Raw genomic sequence first — 16,564 nt, 5'->3', positions numbered from 1 at the left:
TGCGAGTGGGATTATTTCCTCTAAAGGTTCAATATAAAAATATACAGGGCACAGAAACAGGACACAGTCATTAATAAGTCCCAAGCTATGTCCCAGATCTCTCTCAGGTACCAGGCTGAATACCCGACTCCACCATTTTCTTCAGGATTCCTGTGGATGATAAAGTCCACATTCTTGTTACCACTGTATTCTCATCAACATTCTACCACTTCAACTCTCAGTGAAGGTGCCAGGCCCTCACTGTTTATACCGGACTGATCTGTATGGCTTGTTATTTACCTCTGTAAGCTTTCAACTACTATTTCAACAAGCTATTGCCAAGGCGACTGGCTGCTCTCCACAAACTGACAGTAAGGGCCCATGGCTGAAGACAACACTTACATACCTCACTGAACACAGGAAGCCGAGCCTAGGGCAAACCAAACACTCTTGTTCTGCTAAAGGAACACAGCAATAAAATAACTCCAAATGACATTCTATACCAATCGACCAGTACCTCAATCAGCCATCACTAACAAAGCTTCTTCTTGCAGTGGATGGCAACAGAGACACACAACTGGACAGTGTGCATGAGGTAAGAAATTTCGGAACACTCAATTCTAAAGGGGATGTCTTCATCAATCCCTCCCCCCACAGCTCAGAGATCTATGTGAAAAGACTGGAAAAGCCAGAGATGACGGAGGACTCTATGGAAACTGTCCCCAGGCACAACAGGACTGATACACATATGAACTCAGGGATTGCTGAGAACATGCACAGGACACTGATACACATATGAACTCACAGAGACTGTGAGACCTGTATAGGTTCACATCAGATGAGGCCCTCACTGAGAGGGGGAAGTGGACACAAGTTCCCAGCCCTAACCAAGAAGCTATCTGCAATAGACCCCAATGGCTACATTATCCGCAGGTCAGAGTAGGCCCCATGCTCAGGAGTAACAGCAGATGGTCAACACAAAATAAACTCCATGGTATTTTTGTAGACTTTCTGTCTCATTGGCGTGGGAAGTCCTTCTGTATATGCATTGCTTTTATTGGTTAATAAAGGAGCTGTTTTTGGCCAATGGCTTAACAAAATACAGCCAGACTGGAAGAGATACACATATATGTATATATAGAGAGAGTAGGCAGACTCAGTGAAACACTATGTAGCCGCCAGAGAGGAAAGACGCAAGATGCCAGCTGGAGTCTTGTGGTAAAATATAAAATAATAAAAATGAGTTAACCAAAGATATAAGAGCTAGCAATACACTAAAGTAATTGGCCAAGCAGTGATTTAAATAATATAGTTTTTGTGTGATTGTATTTCGGTTCTGGGCGGCCAGGAACAAACAAGCAGCCTCCTACAACATCTCATATTGCTCTGTTTGGGCACTTTTCATCTTACTGGTCTTTTACTTGTATATTTTGGTTTCCGAGTTTGCATTTTTGTAGGTTATCTTGTGTGTGTGTGTGTGTGTGTGTGTGTGTGTGTGTGTGCGCGCGCGCGCACGCGCGCGCATGCAAATGTGCATACATGGGTGAGTTTCTTGGAATTTTTGTGGTTTATTTTTTAAAAAGAAAAAGCAAGAGCATGGAGCTGGGTGGGTAGGCAGGTGAGGGGAGAAGTTCGGGAGGGGGACATGTACTCAGACTACACTGTATAAAAAATTTTAAATAAAAAATGGCAAAAAAGGAAAATGTCAGCAAATCTTTTTATGGAAAATATTTCTTTATAATGTATTTTAACAGTGTATGCTCCAATGTTTAAATAAATGTTAAAATGCTATTTCAAGCATCTAACTAGAAGTTCATGGTTCATCAGGAAAAGATTTTAAAAATAATTTTTGCTTATAACTAGTTATGTATACTTCTACAATCTTTTGGTTTTCTTCAAAAAAGAGACACTAATTTGGGATTTTCTTTCAAAATTTGTTTCAGGGACATAAAATTTGTAGAAGACAGAAATTGGGAGATTTGTGCTTTTATCTTATCTCTCATAGTTGGCCATTTTTGCTAGAGAGATCCAAATACAAAAACAGCGCACAAATGTTAGGACTGGTAAAACAAAATAGATTGTGAGCCATATTCAGGTACATACAGATACAACAGGAAATAAATGTACCTGATCGCCCACGCCAGTGTGCACGCCTTAACTGGCTCTTCTCCCCAAACATCCACAGTTCAACCACTCTTCACCACCCTATCCCAAATCTTACTATCTTGGTTTGAAGTCTGTCTTATAGGCGTCACTGTGTGCACCTGTGCATGTGGAACCTTAACTGATCTGGTGTTCCTTGAGCCTGTCAAACATACTCTCTGAACTTATTTGCTATTCCCTCTGTCTAAAAGGTTCTTCCCATATTCCTAGAGGTAGCTCAGTCCCCTAAAGTTTCTGTTAGAACGGCACAGAGAGGTGACACCACATGGTATAAAATCACCCTACCCCATCTACAATCTGTTCCCTTCCATGCCATTCACCGGCAAATATTTTACAACTCATTATTAGAAGTTTCCCTTCCTCGGATGTAAATTCCTTGATCAGAGATTTTACTTTGAGCACTCTTGTATCATCTGTATTTAGAACTGTACCTGACATACACTAGATAATCAATAAATGTTTTCAATAACAATTAATTATTAACTTCTCAAACTAAATACAAGGCAAGGGCAAATTAACCACAGAAGGCATTTCAGAGTTAACTGCTAATTGAATGGCATGAGCCAATTACTATCCCAGAGGAATATCCATCAAAACCACGACAGCTTTTCCAGACCTGATCGCAAGACCCCACAGGTATCCGTATGTTCAAGCCGCATTCAATAAAATTCTGTTTTTAAAATTAAATTATGATTAAATTATATGGAACATAAAATATATCATTTTACTTTCCAGGTGATTGTATCTGGCTCATCTGTTTGAAACCGGGAGTATGAATTCTATCTGCTCAGCAGGGGAGAGGAGCTCAAAGGAAGCTTTGACAAAAGGCGGTGCTGCTACGTGAGAAACTGACAAGGCTTTGGGGTCGAATTCGGGTCCACCACAGTGGTAGCTGTGAGACGGTCAGTGAAACGTACTTTTCACGTACATAAAATGTGGAGACTCCGAATACTCTCTCCCCTATACCTTCTGCAAACCGCTTCAAGATACCAGAAAAGCTGTAATTGATTTAGGTGCATACAGCATGGAGTTTACAACGTCTGACCAACAGTAAAGCAAGTCTACTGGAATTAGTTTCACTGAAATAAAATCATACTAGCAGAAAGCACAGACGTGTAGACTCATACAAGTGATTATAAAAATGTCTCCTTCCCTCTGATAAGGCAGGAGACAATGAAATCTTAGAAACTCTTCAGCTATGGTGCTACTTCAACAGTCTCAAACTTGACAAGTTTCAGAATTAACAAGTCAACTCCCTAAAAGACAGATGCTGTGCACAGGACCCCTCAGGAAGTGGGTCTGTGGACAAGCTGCATTCCTACTAGCTTCTCAGGAAATGCTGACAATGGTATGACCATATGCAAGCTCTAACTCCTTCAGGGTCATTTAAAAAGACCTGAACTAGTTCACTTTTTGCAAATTCACAGTCACTTAAAGCCCTTTTAGAACATTTTATAGTCCGTTAGGATTCAACTGAAAGGAAAACATGCTCATGACATTCCAGTGACAAAGATTCTGAAAGTTAACTTGAAAATAATTCTGAGACTGCTTTGTAAAACTTAAAATCCAAACAGAAACAAAACACAGCAGTTTTAAAGGAACAAACAGAAATAAATTTTGATGAGCAGATGACACAAATACGTACATGTGTGGAGGCACTCTGTCACTGTTGTGGGCTTGATCAGATAGCCTTTACAGATGTAGCAGGTGATGTAAGGATTGAAATCTTTCACCAAGTGTTTCCTTTGGGTAGCCATTCGTAGTTTGCCGGCGTTAGCAGTTCAGGCAAAGACGGGCACTAAGTGGATGCAAAGCTGGTCCAGTAGCTGGCGCAATATTCTTGTAGGCGTCCTGAGGCATGAGCATGAACACCCAGCCTGCACAGGGTCGCTGACCATCACTCCTCCTGGCAGGGCTGCCTTTTCATATCTGTTTCCAAAACCATAGAGAGAAGGCATCAAATTCCTTGGACTATGTTTAGTATCAGGGTCGGTAAGTTTGCAGGGTCTAAATTTGGAGAGCAGAACACAACCTGTATTGTACTATTAACCTGTAAATCTATTATAAGTTAACTGAAAGTAACAAACTCACCCAGTTCTGAAGCTCAACTATCACCTCCACTCACGGCACCAAAAGCTACTGAGTCCAGTTAATAGCCCTCCTCAACAGTACTGCATTTTACTGTCTCCCAGGAGCTTCTTCCAATGCAAGGCACAAACACTCAAACTGAAATCACTGACCCACCTACCAAAACTCTGTCTACTTGGCACTCGCCAACTAGTGAACAGTCAAATCAAGTTGATGTCCATTCCAAATAGATGCCTTCCGGCCAGGCCACCTCCTATTCTGCTATTTAGAGCTTCTCAGAAAACGACAGCGCTTCCTCTTACTAACAGATAAGTCCACACTTCTGGCTGACGGAACCCTTGCCTTCAACCCTTCAGGTAGACTGACACGATCACTCCTCTCCATCACGGGCTCTGTAGGCACGTAGCTTCCATCCAACACGCCTTTCCTTTCAACAGCTGCATCCTACTTAGCCCGAGACTTCCACTCGAACGCTGTCCAGCGTAATCTCTAAGGCTTACTTCTCCCTGGTTACACTTTTCTTTCATTTTGATTTACAACTATCATTCATTCATTCATTCTTGTTTTCCCCAGGACTGATTTTCATAGGGCCCAGGCTGGCCTAGAACTCTGATGGGATGACCTCGAACTTCTGATCCTCCTGGCTCAATGACTTCAGAGCGCTGGCATTACAGGTGTTTGCCACTCCCAGATTTCGCTGTGACAGGGAGCAAACTCAGGCAGTATGCATGCTAGGCTACCAACACTTATTCTTTATCTCTATCAGAAAGTGTCAATAGAAACCAGTCACCCTTAATAGATATATAACCTAGGGAATGCACTTTCTTTAAGTCTCAAGGGGCTGTTTATTTTGTTACTTTTAATTGTAAAATAAAGCTAAGAAGAGCTCCAGCTACTTAGAATGGCCTTTTACAGTGAGAGTAAATAGTGAGAAACTGAAGATATGACATTAATTTTTCTTGCAACTTTACGTTACTTAGGTTATTTTAAAAGTTTTGCAAGTTCCTTACAAGAAAGATGCCCTTAGAAAATAACGCCAATGAAGATGCTGATTTCACTAAGTTCATTTTCCGGACGGGAACTTTTCTCCTATCTTGGCTGCTAGCTCATAAGCAAGGATAAAATAACTGGAAAGGTCTAGAAGGAACCATTCCACCAGCACACACCCACTGTGAACGTCCTAGACAGAGACTCTGAGCGTCTATCCCTTCGGGGAAATGGTGTTAAGGATATGACAGAAGGTATAATTTAATTAATTGCAATCTCAGGATTCTGGCCTTAGCCCTTCGTGACCTTCAGGAAAGCATTAACATCCTAGCCTGGGTCTCCGCTCCTTCTCTCTGCTAGCCCTTACTCCCATGACTTACTGGTGCGCTCCGCTCGCAGCAAACCTGTGGGAAACGCAGTCCCTCCGGATCCCAAGCCCAGAGCCCTGTCACCCAGACGCCGAAAGGAAGCGAGGGCTTGCGGTGTCGCACAGGCGGCCCAAGGCAACTTTTCCGCGTCGGGAGGCGCGGATCCCGGAGGTTCAAGCCCTCCCGTCGCTTAGCAGGTGCTCCGCCGGGGCGCCGGGGCCACTCGCGCCGAGACCGCGGGACGGGACAAGTTGCCGCGGGCCGGCCGGGCCGCCCCCGAGCGCAGAGCCGAGCCCCGCACGCCCGCCCCGCCCCCGAGCAGCCCGGGCTCCAGCGCCCGGCGCGGCAGGTGTCTGGGACGCCGCGGTCGCCGGCGCAAACTTGGCGCGCGGTCGGGCCACCCCCGCGCGTACCTACCCAGCGGCCGCCGCCGCTCCTCAGCCCGCCGGCGCGCCCGCCTCCGAGCCCGGGAAAGCGAAAGAGAAACAGCGCCCGCCGCGGCCTGTCTGGTCCCCGCGCCCTGTCCGCCCTCCCCCAGCAGGCGGGAGCGCGCGGGCTCCACGGGGCCACTCGGCTCTGGCGCGATAGGGCGCGGCGAGCCTCGGGGCCAAGCCGGTGCCGCCTCCAAGGGCAGCTCCACCCACCTCCAACCGCCAGAGCCGCCCGCCCGCCGGCCACGCCCCGTCCCCACGCCCTTCCTCGTGGGCCCCGCCCCTCCCCGCCGGCTCGCCGGTGCTCCTCCTAGGCGCCTGGGCCACCCGGCTTGCCCAGCCCCCCACCCCTGTCGCTCCTGTGCGACGACACGTAGTCGTGGCCAAATTTTATCTCTGTTCTTCTTATCCTCGTCCCCATCTCCCGGTTGTTTCCATTATAACAATGACCAGTACGTGTTTTTTTTTTCCCCCTGGCGGGTTCAAAAGCAACGGTCAGTGTTGAGACTGCGTCACCCCACTAAATTTTCTCCTTGGGGTCAGCGAGATGGCTCAGCCGGTAAAAACCCTTGCTGCCACGCCTGAACACTTGAGTTCAGTCCCCAGTACTCCACGGCGGGAGATGAGAAGGGACAGAACGACTCCTGCAAGTTGTCCACTGACCTCCACAAGGGCGATGGGGCACAAGTGCACCCGCACACATCCATAGAAATAAATATAATTTAAGATATCAAAAAACCCACTGGATCCACGGGGGTGTGGTGGAGATGACATACCTTGCTATGAACCTTATTTAGAAATCACTATTTGAACTTGCTACAATAAGATGGGTCCAGCAGTCATCCTCACTGTCAAACACAGGTAGACTGGAAATTTGTCGTGAGGACGGTAAGTACTAAAAATTGATGACTGTTTGCAAGGTTCAAAACAAACAACCCCCTCCCTACCCCCAGTGCTCTTTCTTAGCAGACTTTGAGATTTCCAAGACACCATTCACCGAAGGAAAAGAAAGATTCCTTGAAAGGCGTCCTGTACTCTTCATGCGGTCCTTTTCCACTGCTTTTTGCCAAACTCAAATTCCTGCTACTACAACTGTGCTAAGCATGAGCTAGAACCGGTCCTTCACTCCTTAGGCGACTTTTACTCCAGGACTCCTAGGATCCTAGGCAAACCAAGGTAGCCTAGGATCACTTACTGACCAAACATAAAAGGAGCATTTTCCAAAGGGCAAACTGCGAAGGCAACCTTCGATCTCACACACCAGAAAGGAAAGAAAAAAGTTGCAATTCCATCACCTCTTTTGTGAAAGCCAGAGCAAAGGTGGCTAAAGAATTCACAGGGAATGCGGAGCATTTGCATTATCCCCTGGAGACGGACAGGCAGCACCTCTGGCTAGAGACAGAGTTCTGGAGACGGCCAGAGGACCAAACCAACAAAGCCAGGCACACAGGCTTCCGGAGACACATCTCAAACTTAAAATGCACCAAGTAGAACAAGAAACTTTAGAAACCATCCACAAACGACTAAACTTAGATAAACTGGATGCAAGTAAAACAAACTCAGTTGAATACTGCCACCGAAAGAATACATCTTCACAGAGAGCTTTAAGTGATTTCTTTATAATCTTCTTAAAGACTTTTGCAAAACTATGATTCCAGGATAGGATGACTTGCACGAGACACAGCAATTACAGTAAGTAAGCAAAAGAAAACAAGCCATGTCGAGTGACTATAGGCTTCATGTCTTTCAGATGGAACATATCCAAGTGGGAAAAGCCAACCTATTTCCAGTCTATTTAAAATATGCACTGGAAGATTCTACTAAAATATTACATGGAAGACCCTGCTGCGCACACTATAGCGTATACAAAATGGCCCGATACTGTTGCAGCTTGGGTCTGAAATTATTTTAAATGTCTTTTGTTTCCCAGAAGTAACAGTCTGTGAAACTCAAGGGAAATGCAATTGGTGATCAATAAATAATCTACCCAGTATTTTCAGAAATGATCTTGATCATGGACTCAAGCAGAGAAGGAGGGTCCATACTTATGCCGCGGGCAGTCCCTGGAGATGGACGCAGTGAGTATGATGGTGGGGCTGAGAGATGGGATGGGGGAGAGTGTCTTAGTCACTGTTATGCTGCTGTGAAGAGAAATCAAGACAGCAGCGACATGGGAAAGCATTTAACTAGGGGTCTGCTTAACGCCGCAGAGATTGAGTCCATCATGGCAAGCAGCGTGGTGGCAGGCAGGTAGGGTGCTGTAGTCACAGCCAAGAGCTATATCCTGATCCCTATAGGCCAAGAGAGAGAATGGGCCTGGTAAGTGTTTTTGAAGCCTTCCTTCCCAATAAGGTACTTCCTCCTGCCCTCCAGCAGCAAGGCCACAGCACTTAATCTTTCTAATCATTCTCACACACCGCCACTCCTTGACGACTAAGGGTTCTAAGGGTTCGAAATGAATGGTCCATGGAGGTCATTCTGAGTCAAACCACCAGTTTGTGATTTCTTCTCTCTTCTTAGCAACCACCTTGATTCTCTCACCCCAAATCAGAACATACACATGGTTCCAACTTCTGACTTCGTTTTACAAACACAAGACCAGCGCCAGAGAAAGCGCAAATCCACAATCACAGTTGATTTGGGGTGCGCCAAGTCCAAAACAAAAATGTCAGTTCAGTTTTATTTACACCCTTTAGAAATTCCCAAGTACAGAAGTTATGGGATATATAGTAAGCAGAATAATAACTTAGGAACAACTCCAAAATGTGGGAGGGGAAAGCAAGTAACGGCAGCTATTTTCACCACTAATTAATTAGTAAGTCAATATCAGCTGATTAGAGTGGTATAACTTTTTTGAAAACTAGGGTGATATATTCCCGAGAATTAAATGAATTAATTGATGGCCTGTTGCGGGATATTTGATGGCACTGTGAACCCCCAACACTGTGTTAATAAAATTAACCTTGAATTAGGGGACGAGCCAACGACTAGTTGACAGGAATTAGCCACAGAGACTATGGAGGAGCAGGGATATGAATAGAGAGACACACAGGGAAGGAGTAGGGAGGGACATGAGGTTCAAAGGCCCTTTTGGTTTGAGGTAGATGGTGAGAAGCTTTCTTGCTGGGTCTCCAGCCAAAAAGGAAGGGTCAGCTGGTTGCTTCTCAGTTAGCAGGTTTTTCACCCCAATATCTGACTCCCGAGTCTTTATTGGTAAATAGAGTAACTTAGATAAAAACAAAAAGCCTTTTCATTTTGAAAATTATTTTATGTACCTCAATATAGGCTTTTTAACAGGGATCTTTAATATATAAGCCACCTTCTGTAATCTAAATGCCTTTCTATAAAGAATGTGGAAAATATTAAAATTTAATGGAAGCATTCTATTGGACCCAAGACCATAAATATTATAGCTCAAAACCAATGACTGTCTAAAATTGGTGATGGAGAGCTGGGGGGGTGGTGCTGAACGAAGGCATAGTCCTTCACCACCCTTGACCATGTCTCCTTTTCTCAACACGCCAGTTTCCATGACTGCCAAGGACTCTCTGCCCCCTGTTTCTCGAATCCCTACCCCTGCTTGCCCAGGTCACTCCCATCTTCCCTTCATCCCACCAGACTATGAATCAGTGGACACAGAGCTGCTACTCTGTGGCCCTCATCAGAGCCACAGGACTCATAACAATAGGGTCCCACATCCTGCCCCCACCTTTAAAAAAGCCCCGAGTTATTAAGCGAACTCCAAAACACTTGTTGGTAAGGCCACCCCAGATTCCTGTCACCTCCCAGCCCCTCTTGACTTCCAGGTTCCAAGCCTCAATGAACCTCTTTGACTTCTGGATAGCTAAATGGTTTTCTTACAATTTGGTACTCTCTAATCTAATCCCTTCGCTCCATTTTGCCCCTGTTAAGTCTGAACAAATCTTTTGTATTTTTTAGGTATCCACTTATTTCACAGGATAGCTCCTGGAGATATCCAAAGCTCTGAGGAGCCTTCTCTACAGACACAGACCACACATACATTTACATGGCAACCCATTTTCTTTGCATGTGTCTGTGGTGTGCACATTTTTAACCTGTGTGGGTACAGGTGTAGAAGTATGTGCATGCATGTGGAGGCCCAAAGCTGACATCAGGGATGTTCCTTCATCACTTTCCACCATATTCATTGAGCCGTATTTCTAAAGGAATTTAGAGATTGCTGATACAATGGATGGACATCTGTCTGTCTTTGTCTCCTAAGCATCAGCATCACAGGTGAGAACTACCCAGGATGTATGCAGATACAGGATCTGAACTCTGATCCCCATGCCTGCCTGGCGCGTGCTTTACCTGCCATGTCACCGTCTCAGCCCCAAGTACCACATTCTTATTCTTTCAAATCACCTATCCTTCTGACTTCAATTGTCCAATTTATTTAGTAGTCTGAACTAGAAGATGAGCCCAGTGTATTTGCCCTGGACTATCCAACCCCAATGCAGGTGACAGAAAATAGCACTCACTCAAAGAAATGTTTATTAAACACAGAACAAAACAAACAACAACCAAAACCCAAATAGTTACATTTGAGGATGGAGCCTCTACTTTATTTTATTTTTGATTTCTTCTAGGGCGAATCGTAACAGAGTATGATAAAGGTATAATCCCCGACTTCTAGGACAGTTAATTAAAATCACACCAGGGAGTGAAGACTTAGCCACAAGAGCGAGTTACATAGAAATACACCAGATTTGTTAATGGTGTTAAACAGAACATGACCAAATGGTAAGAATGCCAGGGGAAAGGAGCCGCTTTATGTAGGGGTCAAGAGATCAATCCCGTGTGCCCACCCTGCCTGTGAGAAAGGCCAGCGAGGCACAGTCCCAAAGGCTAGGATCTGAGGAACAAATGGAAAAGTCAGAAAGGAGGCGAAACTACAAACAAGCAGAGAAACGCCAGAGACAAGACTGAGTACCAGTCCCAAACAGTAAACACGTTTTCTTTTTTGTTGTGTGTACCTGGGTATGTATGTGAGGGTACGTTCACGTTGGCATCTTGCTCCTCAATCCCTCCTCACCCTATCTTTCTGAGACAGCGAGTCTCACTGCACTCGAGTCACGCCAACTGGCTACACTAGCTGGTCAGTGAGCTCTGGGGATCCACCCTTCTCTGTCCTCCCTGCTCTAACAAAACCTGCTTTTACATGGGTGACGGTGCCCCAATTCAGGTCCTCATGCTTGCACGGCAGCTACGTTAGCCACACAGCCAGCTCCCTGGCCCAGTATTTTAAAGCACTTGAATGTACTATGCCCAGATGAACAGTCAACATGTTCTTCTCTTTGCAAAGTGTGTGTGTGTGTGTGTGGTGGTGGTGGTGGTGTGTGTGTGTGTGGGGGGGGGAACCTATTTTTCTTTACTCTCGTGTTAAGGGCTGGATGGAGCAAGTTTAGGGAATTCCCAAAGACTAAAGAACAGAACTGAGAGGCTGGAGAGATGGTTCAGCTGAGAAGAGCACTGGCTACTCTTCCAGGAGACCTGGGTTCAGTTCCCAACTTGGATTCCGACTAGTGGCTCACGACTGTCTGTAACTTTAGTCTAGGGGATCCTATACCCTCTTCCAGCACTCACAGCACTGCACATATGTGGGGCACGGGTATACGTGCAGGCAAAACACACCAAGAAGAGAATTTAAATAGTTTCAAACTGTAAGGGAAACTGAGTTTCTCCAATCATCAGGGCTGTGACATTTCAAATCACATCCATGAAACGGCAGGAGGGTAAAGTCCTGGGGCTATAAATGTGCAGGAGATTTGAAGACAGACACTAAGAACAATCCCCCAAATCTCCAGGCAGAGTATTCGAAGTGAGGAGACACAGTAAACTCCAGCAGCGTGGAAAACCAAATACCATAAAGGGCGAGTTCCAGGAGAAGTTCTGATTTCTATCGGTAGCTGGGGGTTAGAATTAAAGAACAGAGTAGTGGGCAAGAGACCAGTTCTGTTCTCATTTACTTTTTATTTTAAAAGTTTCTACTTAGCAACGCACACTGCCCTATGCGAGCAGCTGTGCTGTGGTGAGTCTTCACTCACCTCAACAGGAAGTGACCTCCACAGCGGGGAGGTCAAAGGACACATTCTAGAAGTCGCTTCTCTCCTTTCACCATAGGCTCTGGGATCGAACTCAGGCCATCGGGCTTGCGTGGCAAGCACTCTTTCTTGATGAGCCAGCTTGCTGGCTCGAGAACCTGTATTTTGGTAGGCAGGGTAAGTCAGTTCCATCAGCTTGGTGTTCTTTCTACAAAAAATGGAGATTATTTCTTCCTTCGGTGAAGGGAAGCATTTGGTATCAAATCCAGGGCCTTATTCTGCTAGGTAAGGGCTCTGACCTATGAGCTATAACCCCAGCAGAACACCGAGGCGACTTCATCATCTTGTCCAGGGCATGACGGAAGGAGAAAGAATGTTGCTGGCTAGGAGACACTCCTTCCTCTATCTCTGACTCACACTCAGGTCTTACAACTAAGATGGGGAATCGTAAACATTTCATTAGGAAATTAGTGTCCATGAAGGTTCTAATAACTAGGTCAACATTAAGAATTTACTCCCTCTCATGAGGGAGTAATAGAATTCCCCCCCACCAGGAGAGAGGGAGATACGGATTCTCCATCCCGGGGTCAGAGTTAATGAGTCCCCACTTGAGCACTATCTGGTGTTTCCAGATCCGCCAGGATTAGCAGACTCCTAAGTCCAAAGGAAGAAAGGCCCAAGGAGGAGGCGGGGCTTCGGGGAAGGGTCCACAGTGAGCAGCTGACGGGCAGGTGATGCAAAGCAGCCAGCGGGAGGGAGAGGTGGACAGCAGGAAAGGAGAGGGCAAGGCGCCAAGAGGGGAAGCTCTTCTCTCTCGTTCATAAGTCCGTCTTGGACCTTGAAGCTCAGACAGCGGGGAGGAGGGCAGGGAAAAAATGACTCTTCAAAAACAAGAGGTAAAATTAGTTTATCTGTTGTTTTCAGGTATTCAAGAAGTTAATAATTGACTCAGTACAGATCTCTCTCTCTCCCTAGGTTTGTGGAAAGCCAGGGATGGGGTCTGATTGAAAGCAGGGAGACATGAGCTAAAATATCGGATGAAAACTTGTGACTCTTGAATTTCAAAATCATGACCCTCTGAAGTCAGGAAACTTCCCCCGCATAGTTCAGGAGGAGATAAAGAGCATCTCCCTGGGATGTGACCTCTGCTGGGGAGAACTGCCTGGGATGTGACCTCTGGGATGTGACCTCTGGGATGTGACCTCTGCTGGGGAGAACTGCCTTAGCCAACTAGAGAAAGTCTTCCTGGTTACAAAATCTGTAGCGTCTTCTCGACAAAAAGCCAGGAGGGAAGCCCCAGTTACCTTAAATAAGGCAGCGTATGGGAATACAAACTGGCTCCACAGGCATACAGTGAACAAGGGCATAGCATCTGCTACTACTGCCAGTTCTTAAAACACAACAGAGTCTTATTAAATGTTTGCAAAATGGATCTGCTTTCCACACTCCAGGAAAGCTAAGATCACTATTTATGAGGCAAATGAGTAAAAGAAGTCACAAGGTGAAACTGAGAAATGGGTGTGTGCGTCTGTGTGTGCACGCACGTGCATGCGTGTGTACTTTCATACATATTCAAAACTCTATTTCCCTGCCTGGAAATGTCTTAGGGAGGCAGAACTGGCTGAAACATGATATATTTAGAAAACCTAGCTGTATCAATTATATTCTTCTCTGGAAAATGTTTATGCAAACAGGAAAAGAATGGTCAGCAAGGAGCAAAGAAAAGGGGAAACATGAAGGGGAAGACTGGCCGTGTGTCACCTGTACTACACAGGGCTAGGAGATGCCGAGCTAGGGCAAGTACTGAGCTGAGCCACCAGGGCAGAAGGTTTCAATGCCTCCCAGGAGCCGTCCTCCTTTCTCTCCAACTCTGATTCCAGCGCTCAAGAGGCCTGCAGAGCACTCCTTTCTCTTCCCTTCTCCAGATATTAAGTAAACTTTTTGACCTACATAGTATTATTCTTCCTATGTCTGATGTTACATTCTCTTGAAAATTTATACTCAATAAAGGAAACTCAGATGGCCGAGAAACACTTAAAGAGATGCTCAACATTTTCTTAGCCACCAGGAAATGCAAATCATATCCATCTCACACCTGTCAGAATGGCTAATATCAAAAACACAAGCAACAGCTCATGTTGACAAGGATGTAGAACAAGCGAACACTCCTCCATGGGTGGTGGGAATGCAGACTTGTACAGGCACTATGGAGATCAGTATGGTAGTTCCTTAGAAAGATGAGACTCTACCTCAGGATCCAGCTCACTACTCTTGGGCATACACCCCAAGGATGCTTTATCCTACAACAGAGACACGGGCTCAACCACGTTCATTGCTGCTTTATTCATAACAGCCAGAAATTGGAAACAACCTAGATTCCCTCAACAGAAGAATAGATAACTAAAATGTGATACAGTTGCACAATGGACTATTGCTCATTAAAAATGTCATTAAAAATGACAACATGAAACTTATACATAAATGAATGGAACTAGAAAAAAAATCATCCTGAGGTAATCCAGACCAGGAAAGACAAATATGGTGTGTACTCACTTAACATGTGGACACTGACTATTAAATCAATGATAATCAAGCTACAATCCACAGAATCACAGGTTAGGTACAGAGTAAGAGTCTAGGGGTGACAGATAGGCCTCATTAAGAAAGGGAAACGGAATAGTCATGGATGGATCAGGGGGCTGGAATGGGAGGATCCAGTGGGGAGTGGAGGGGAGAGGGTGATGGGGGCTAGCTAAAATTAAGGGCCATTTGAAGGGTAGTATGGAAAGCTAACACGGTAGAAGCCTCCTAAAATATATACATATGCGAAAGTGATCAAAGGACATCACCAAACAGTGGGGGAGACAGAGCCCCAACTGGCCGTCTCTTGCCAGCAAACAAAGCTTCCATTATTGTGACTGGTTACACCATTTAAGAGTTGCTGGCCAAAGCAGTCCCACAGGAATCGCCAAACAACCCAGGTCAGAATGATAGGTTGCTCTCTACAAAGTTCCACAAGGTCCCATTGCTGAACAACACATAGACAACTCACTGACCATGGAGAAGTTGAGTAGGTGCCTACCTAGAGCCTTCATCCCTTTGTGATAGTGTCTTTGGTACAGGATGAACGGACGGATGGATGGACGGACGGACGGACAGACAGACAGACAGATGTAAGCTCTAAGCCAGCCACGGGTCCTTTGCTCTACACAATTGTGTTCTGCCTGCAAGATATGCTTAGGGTAATGGTGACATAAAGCTTGTAGGAGTAACCCAACCAATATCTGATTTAAGGCCCACTCCAAGAGATGAAACCCATACCTGACAAGTTTGACCAAGAACCAGAGATTAGGTAGCCCAGGGACCTAGACTAAAACCAAATATTACTGGTATAAAACAACAACAAAAATAACCATAGCAATAAAATGACTCCTAATGACATTCTGCTATACTCATAGATCATGGCCTTGCTCAACCATCATCAGAGAAGCTGCCTCCTGCAGCAGATGGGAACAAATACAGAGACCCAAAGTCAGACCACGCAGAGAGTAAATCACCTTGGAACACTCAGCCCCAAACGGAATGTCTCTAGCCAATCCCTTCCCTCAGGGCTCAGGGAACTCTGAGGAACAGAAGACAGAAAGAATGTCAGTCAAAGGGAATGGAGGACAGCAAGCAAACAAGGCCCTATAAACAAACCACCATGATAGAAGCTCGCTTGAGCTCACTGAGTGAGGCAGCCTACACCAGGTCCTCTGCTTCCAGTTTAGCGTTTCTATGGGATTCCTTGGTGTGCGAATGAGCGGGTCTCTGATTCTCATGTCTTTTCTTGGACTCTTTTCTTTCTGTTTGTCTTGTCCAACTCTGACGTGCTAGTTTTCATGTTATCTTGTATTTTACTATTATCCCTTAGAAGCCTGTTTGTTTTCTAATGAGAGACGGAGGGGAGTGGATCTGGAGGGGAGGGAGGGCGGGGAGGAACTGGGAGGAACAGAGGGAGGGAAAACTGTAATCAGGATATTATGTGAGAAAAACATCTATTTTCAATAAAAGGAAAAAAATAAACAAAAACAAAAAAGGTAAAATTACCAACCAAGTGTAAGTTCCCCAGCAAGTCATTTCCAAACCCTGGATTTATAAAATTCTTTTAGCTTTGGGATAATCACTAAGGATCCTTCCAGATCTTCAAATTACACGCATGTGCAATTTGAAAATATTACCTTGAGGAGGGGACACAGTAAGCCCTGCATTGTGCCTGTGCACGTATGTTCACATGTGCATGCAGGTATGTACACGCGTGGAGTGCACGTATGTTCACATGTGCATGCAGGTATGTACACGCGTGGAGTGCACGTATGTTCACATGTGCATGCAGGTATGTACACGCGTGGAGTGCACGTATGTTCACATGTGCATGCAGGTATGTACACGTGTGGAGTGCACGTATGTTCACATGTGCATGCAGGTATGTACACGTGTGGAG

General features: G+C 45.4%; 1 protein-coding gene across 9 annotated transcripts in view; it reads right to left on the bottom strand.

The window, feature by feature from the left end:
* The window catches only part of Pcgf5 (polycomb group ring finger 5), a 113,604-nt gene that overhangs the window by 37,691 nt on the left and 59,349 nt on the right, over window positions 1-16,564 (bottom strand). Inside the window, exons 1-3 of one of the 9 annotated variants that reach the window (XM_050157764.1) lie at window positions 6,003-6,199; window positions 3,788-4,071; window positions 386-437 (exon numbers count right to left, since the gene is read on the bottom strand). In XM_050157764.1, coding sequence (XP_050013721.1) covers window positions 386-437; window positions 3,788-3,899 — 164 coding nt within the window. In that variant the 5' untranslated portion in view covers window positions 3,900-4,071; window positions 6,003-6,199. Of the gene's footprint in view, window positions 1-385; window positions 438-3,787; window positions 4,072-5,597; window positions 5,949-5,998; window positions 6,200-16,564 lie in introns of those variants that run through there. The other 8 variants (XM_050157735.1, XM_050157726.1, XM_050157773.1 and 5 more) reach the window with 8 other exon arrangements.

Source organism: Alexandromys fortis, unplaced genomic scaffold, assembly GCF_014885135.2.
Source record: "Alexandromys fortis isolate MF-2015 unplaced genomic scaffold, M_Fortis_MF-2015_v1.1 scaffold_10, whole genome shotgun sequence".
In the NCBI taxonomy this organism is placed as follows: domain Eukaryota; kingdom Metazoa; phylum Chordata; class Mammalia; order Rodentia; family Cricetidae; genus Alexandromys; species Alexandromys fortis.
Note: the sequence above shows the minus strand (reverse complement) of the source record. Positions and strands in the feature narration are given on the sequence as shown.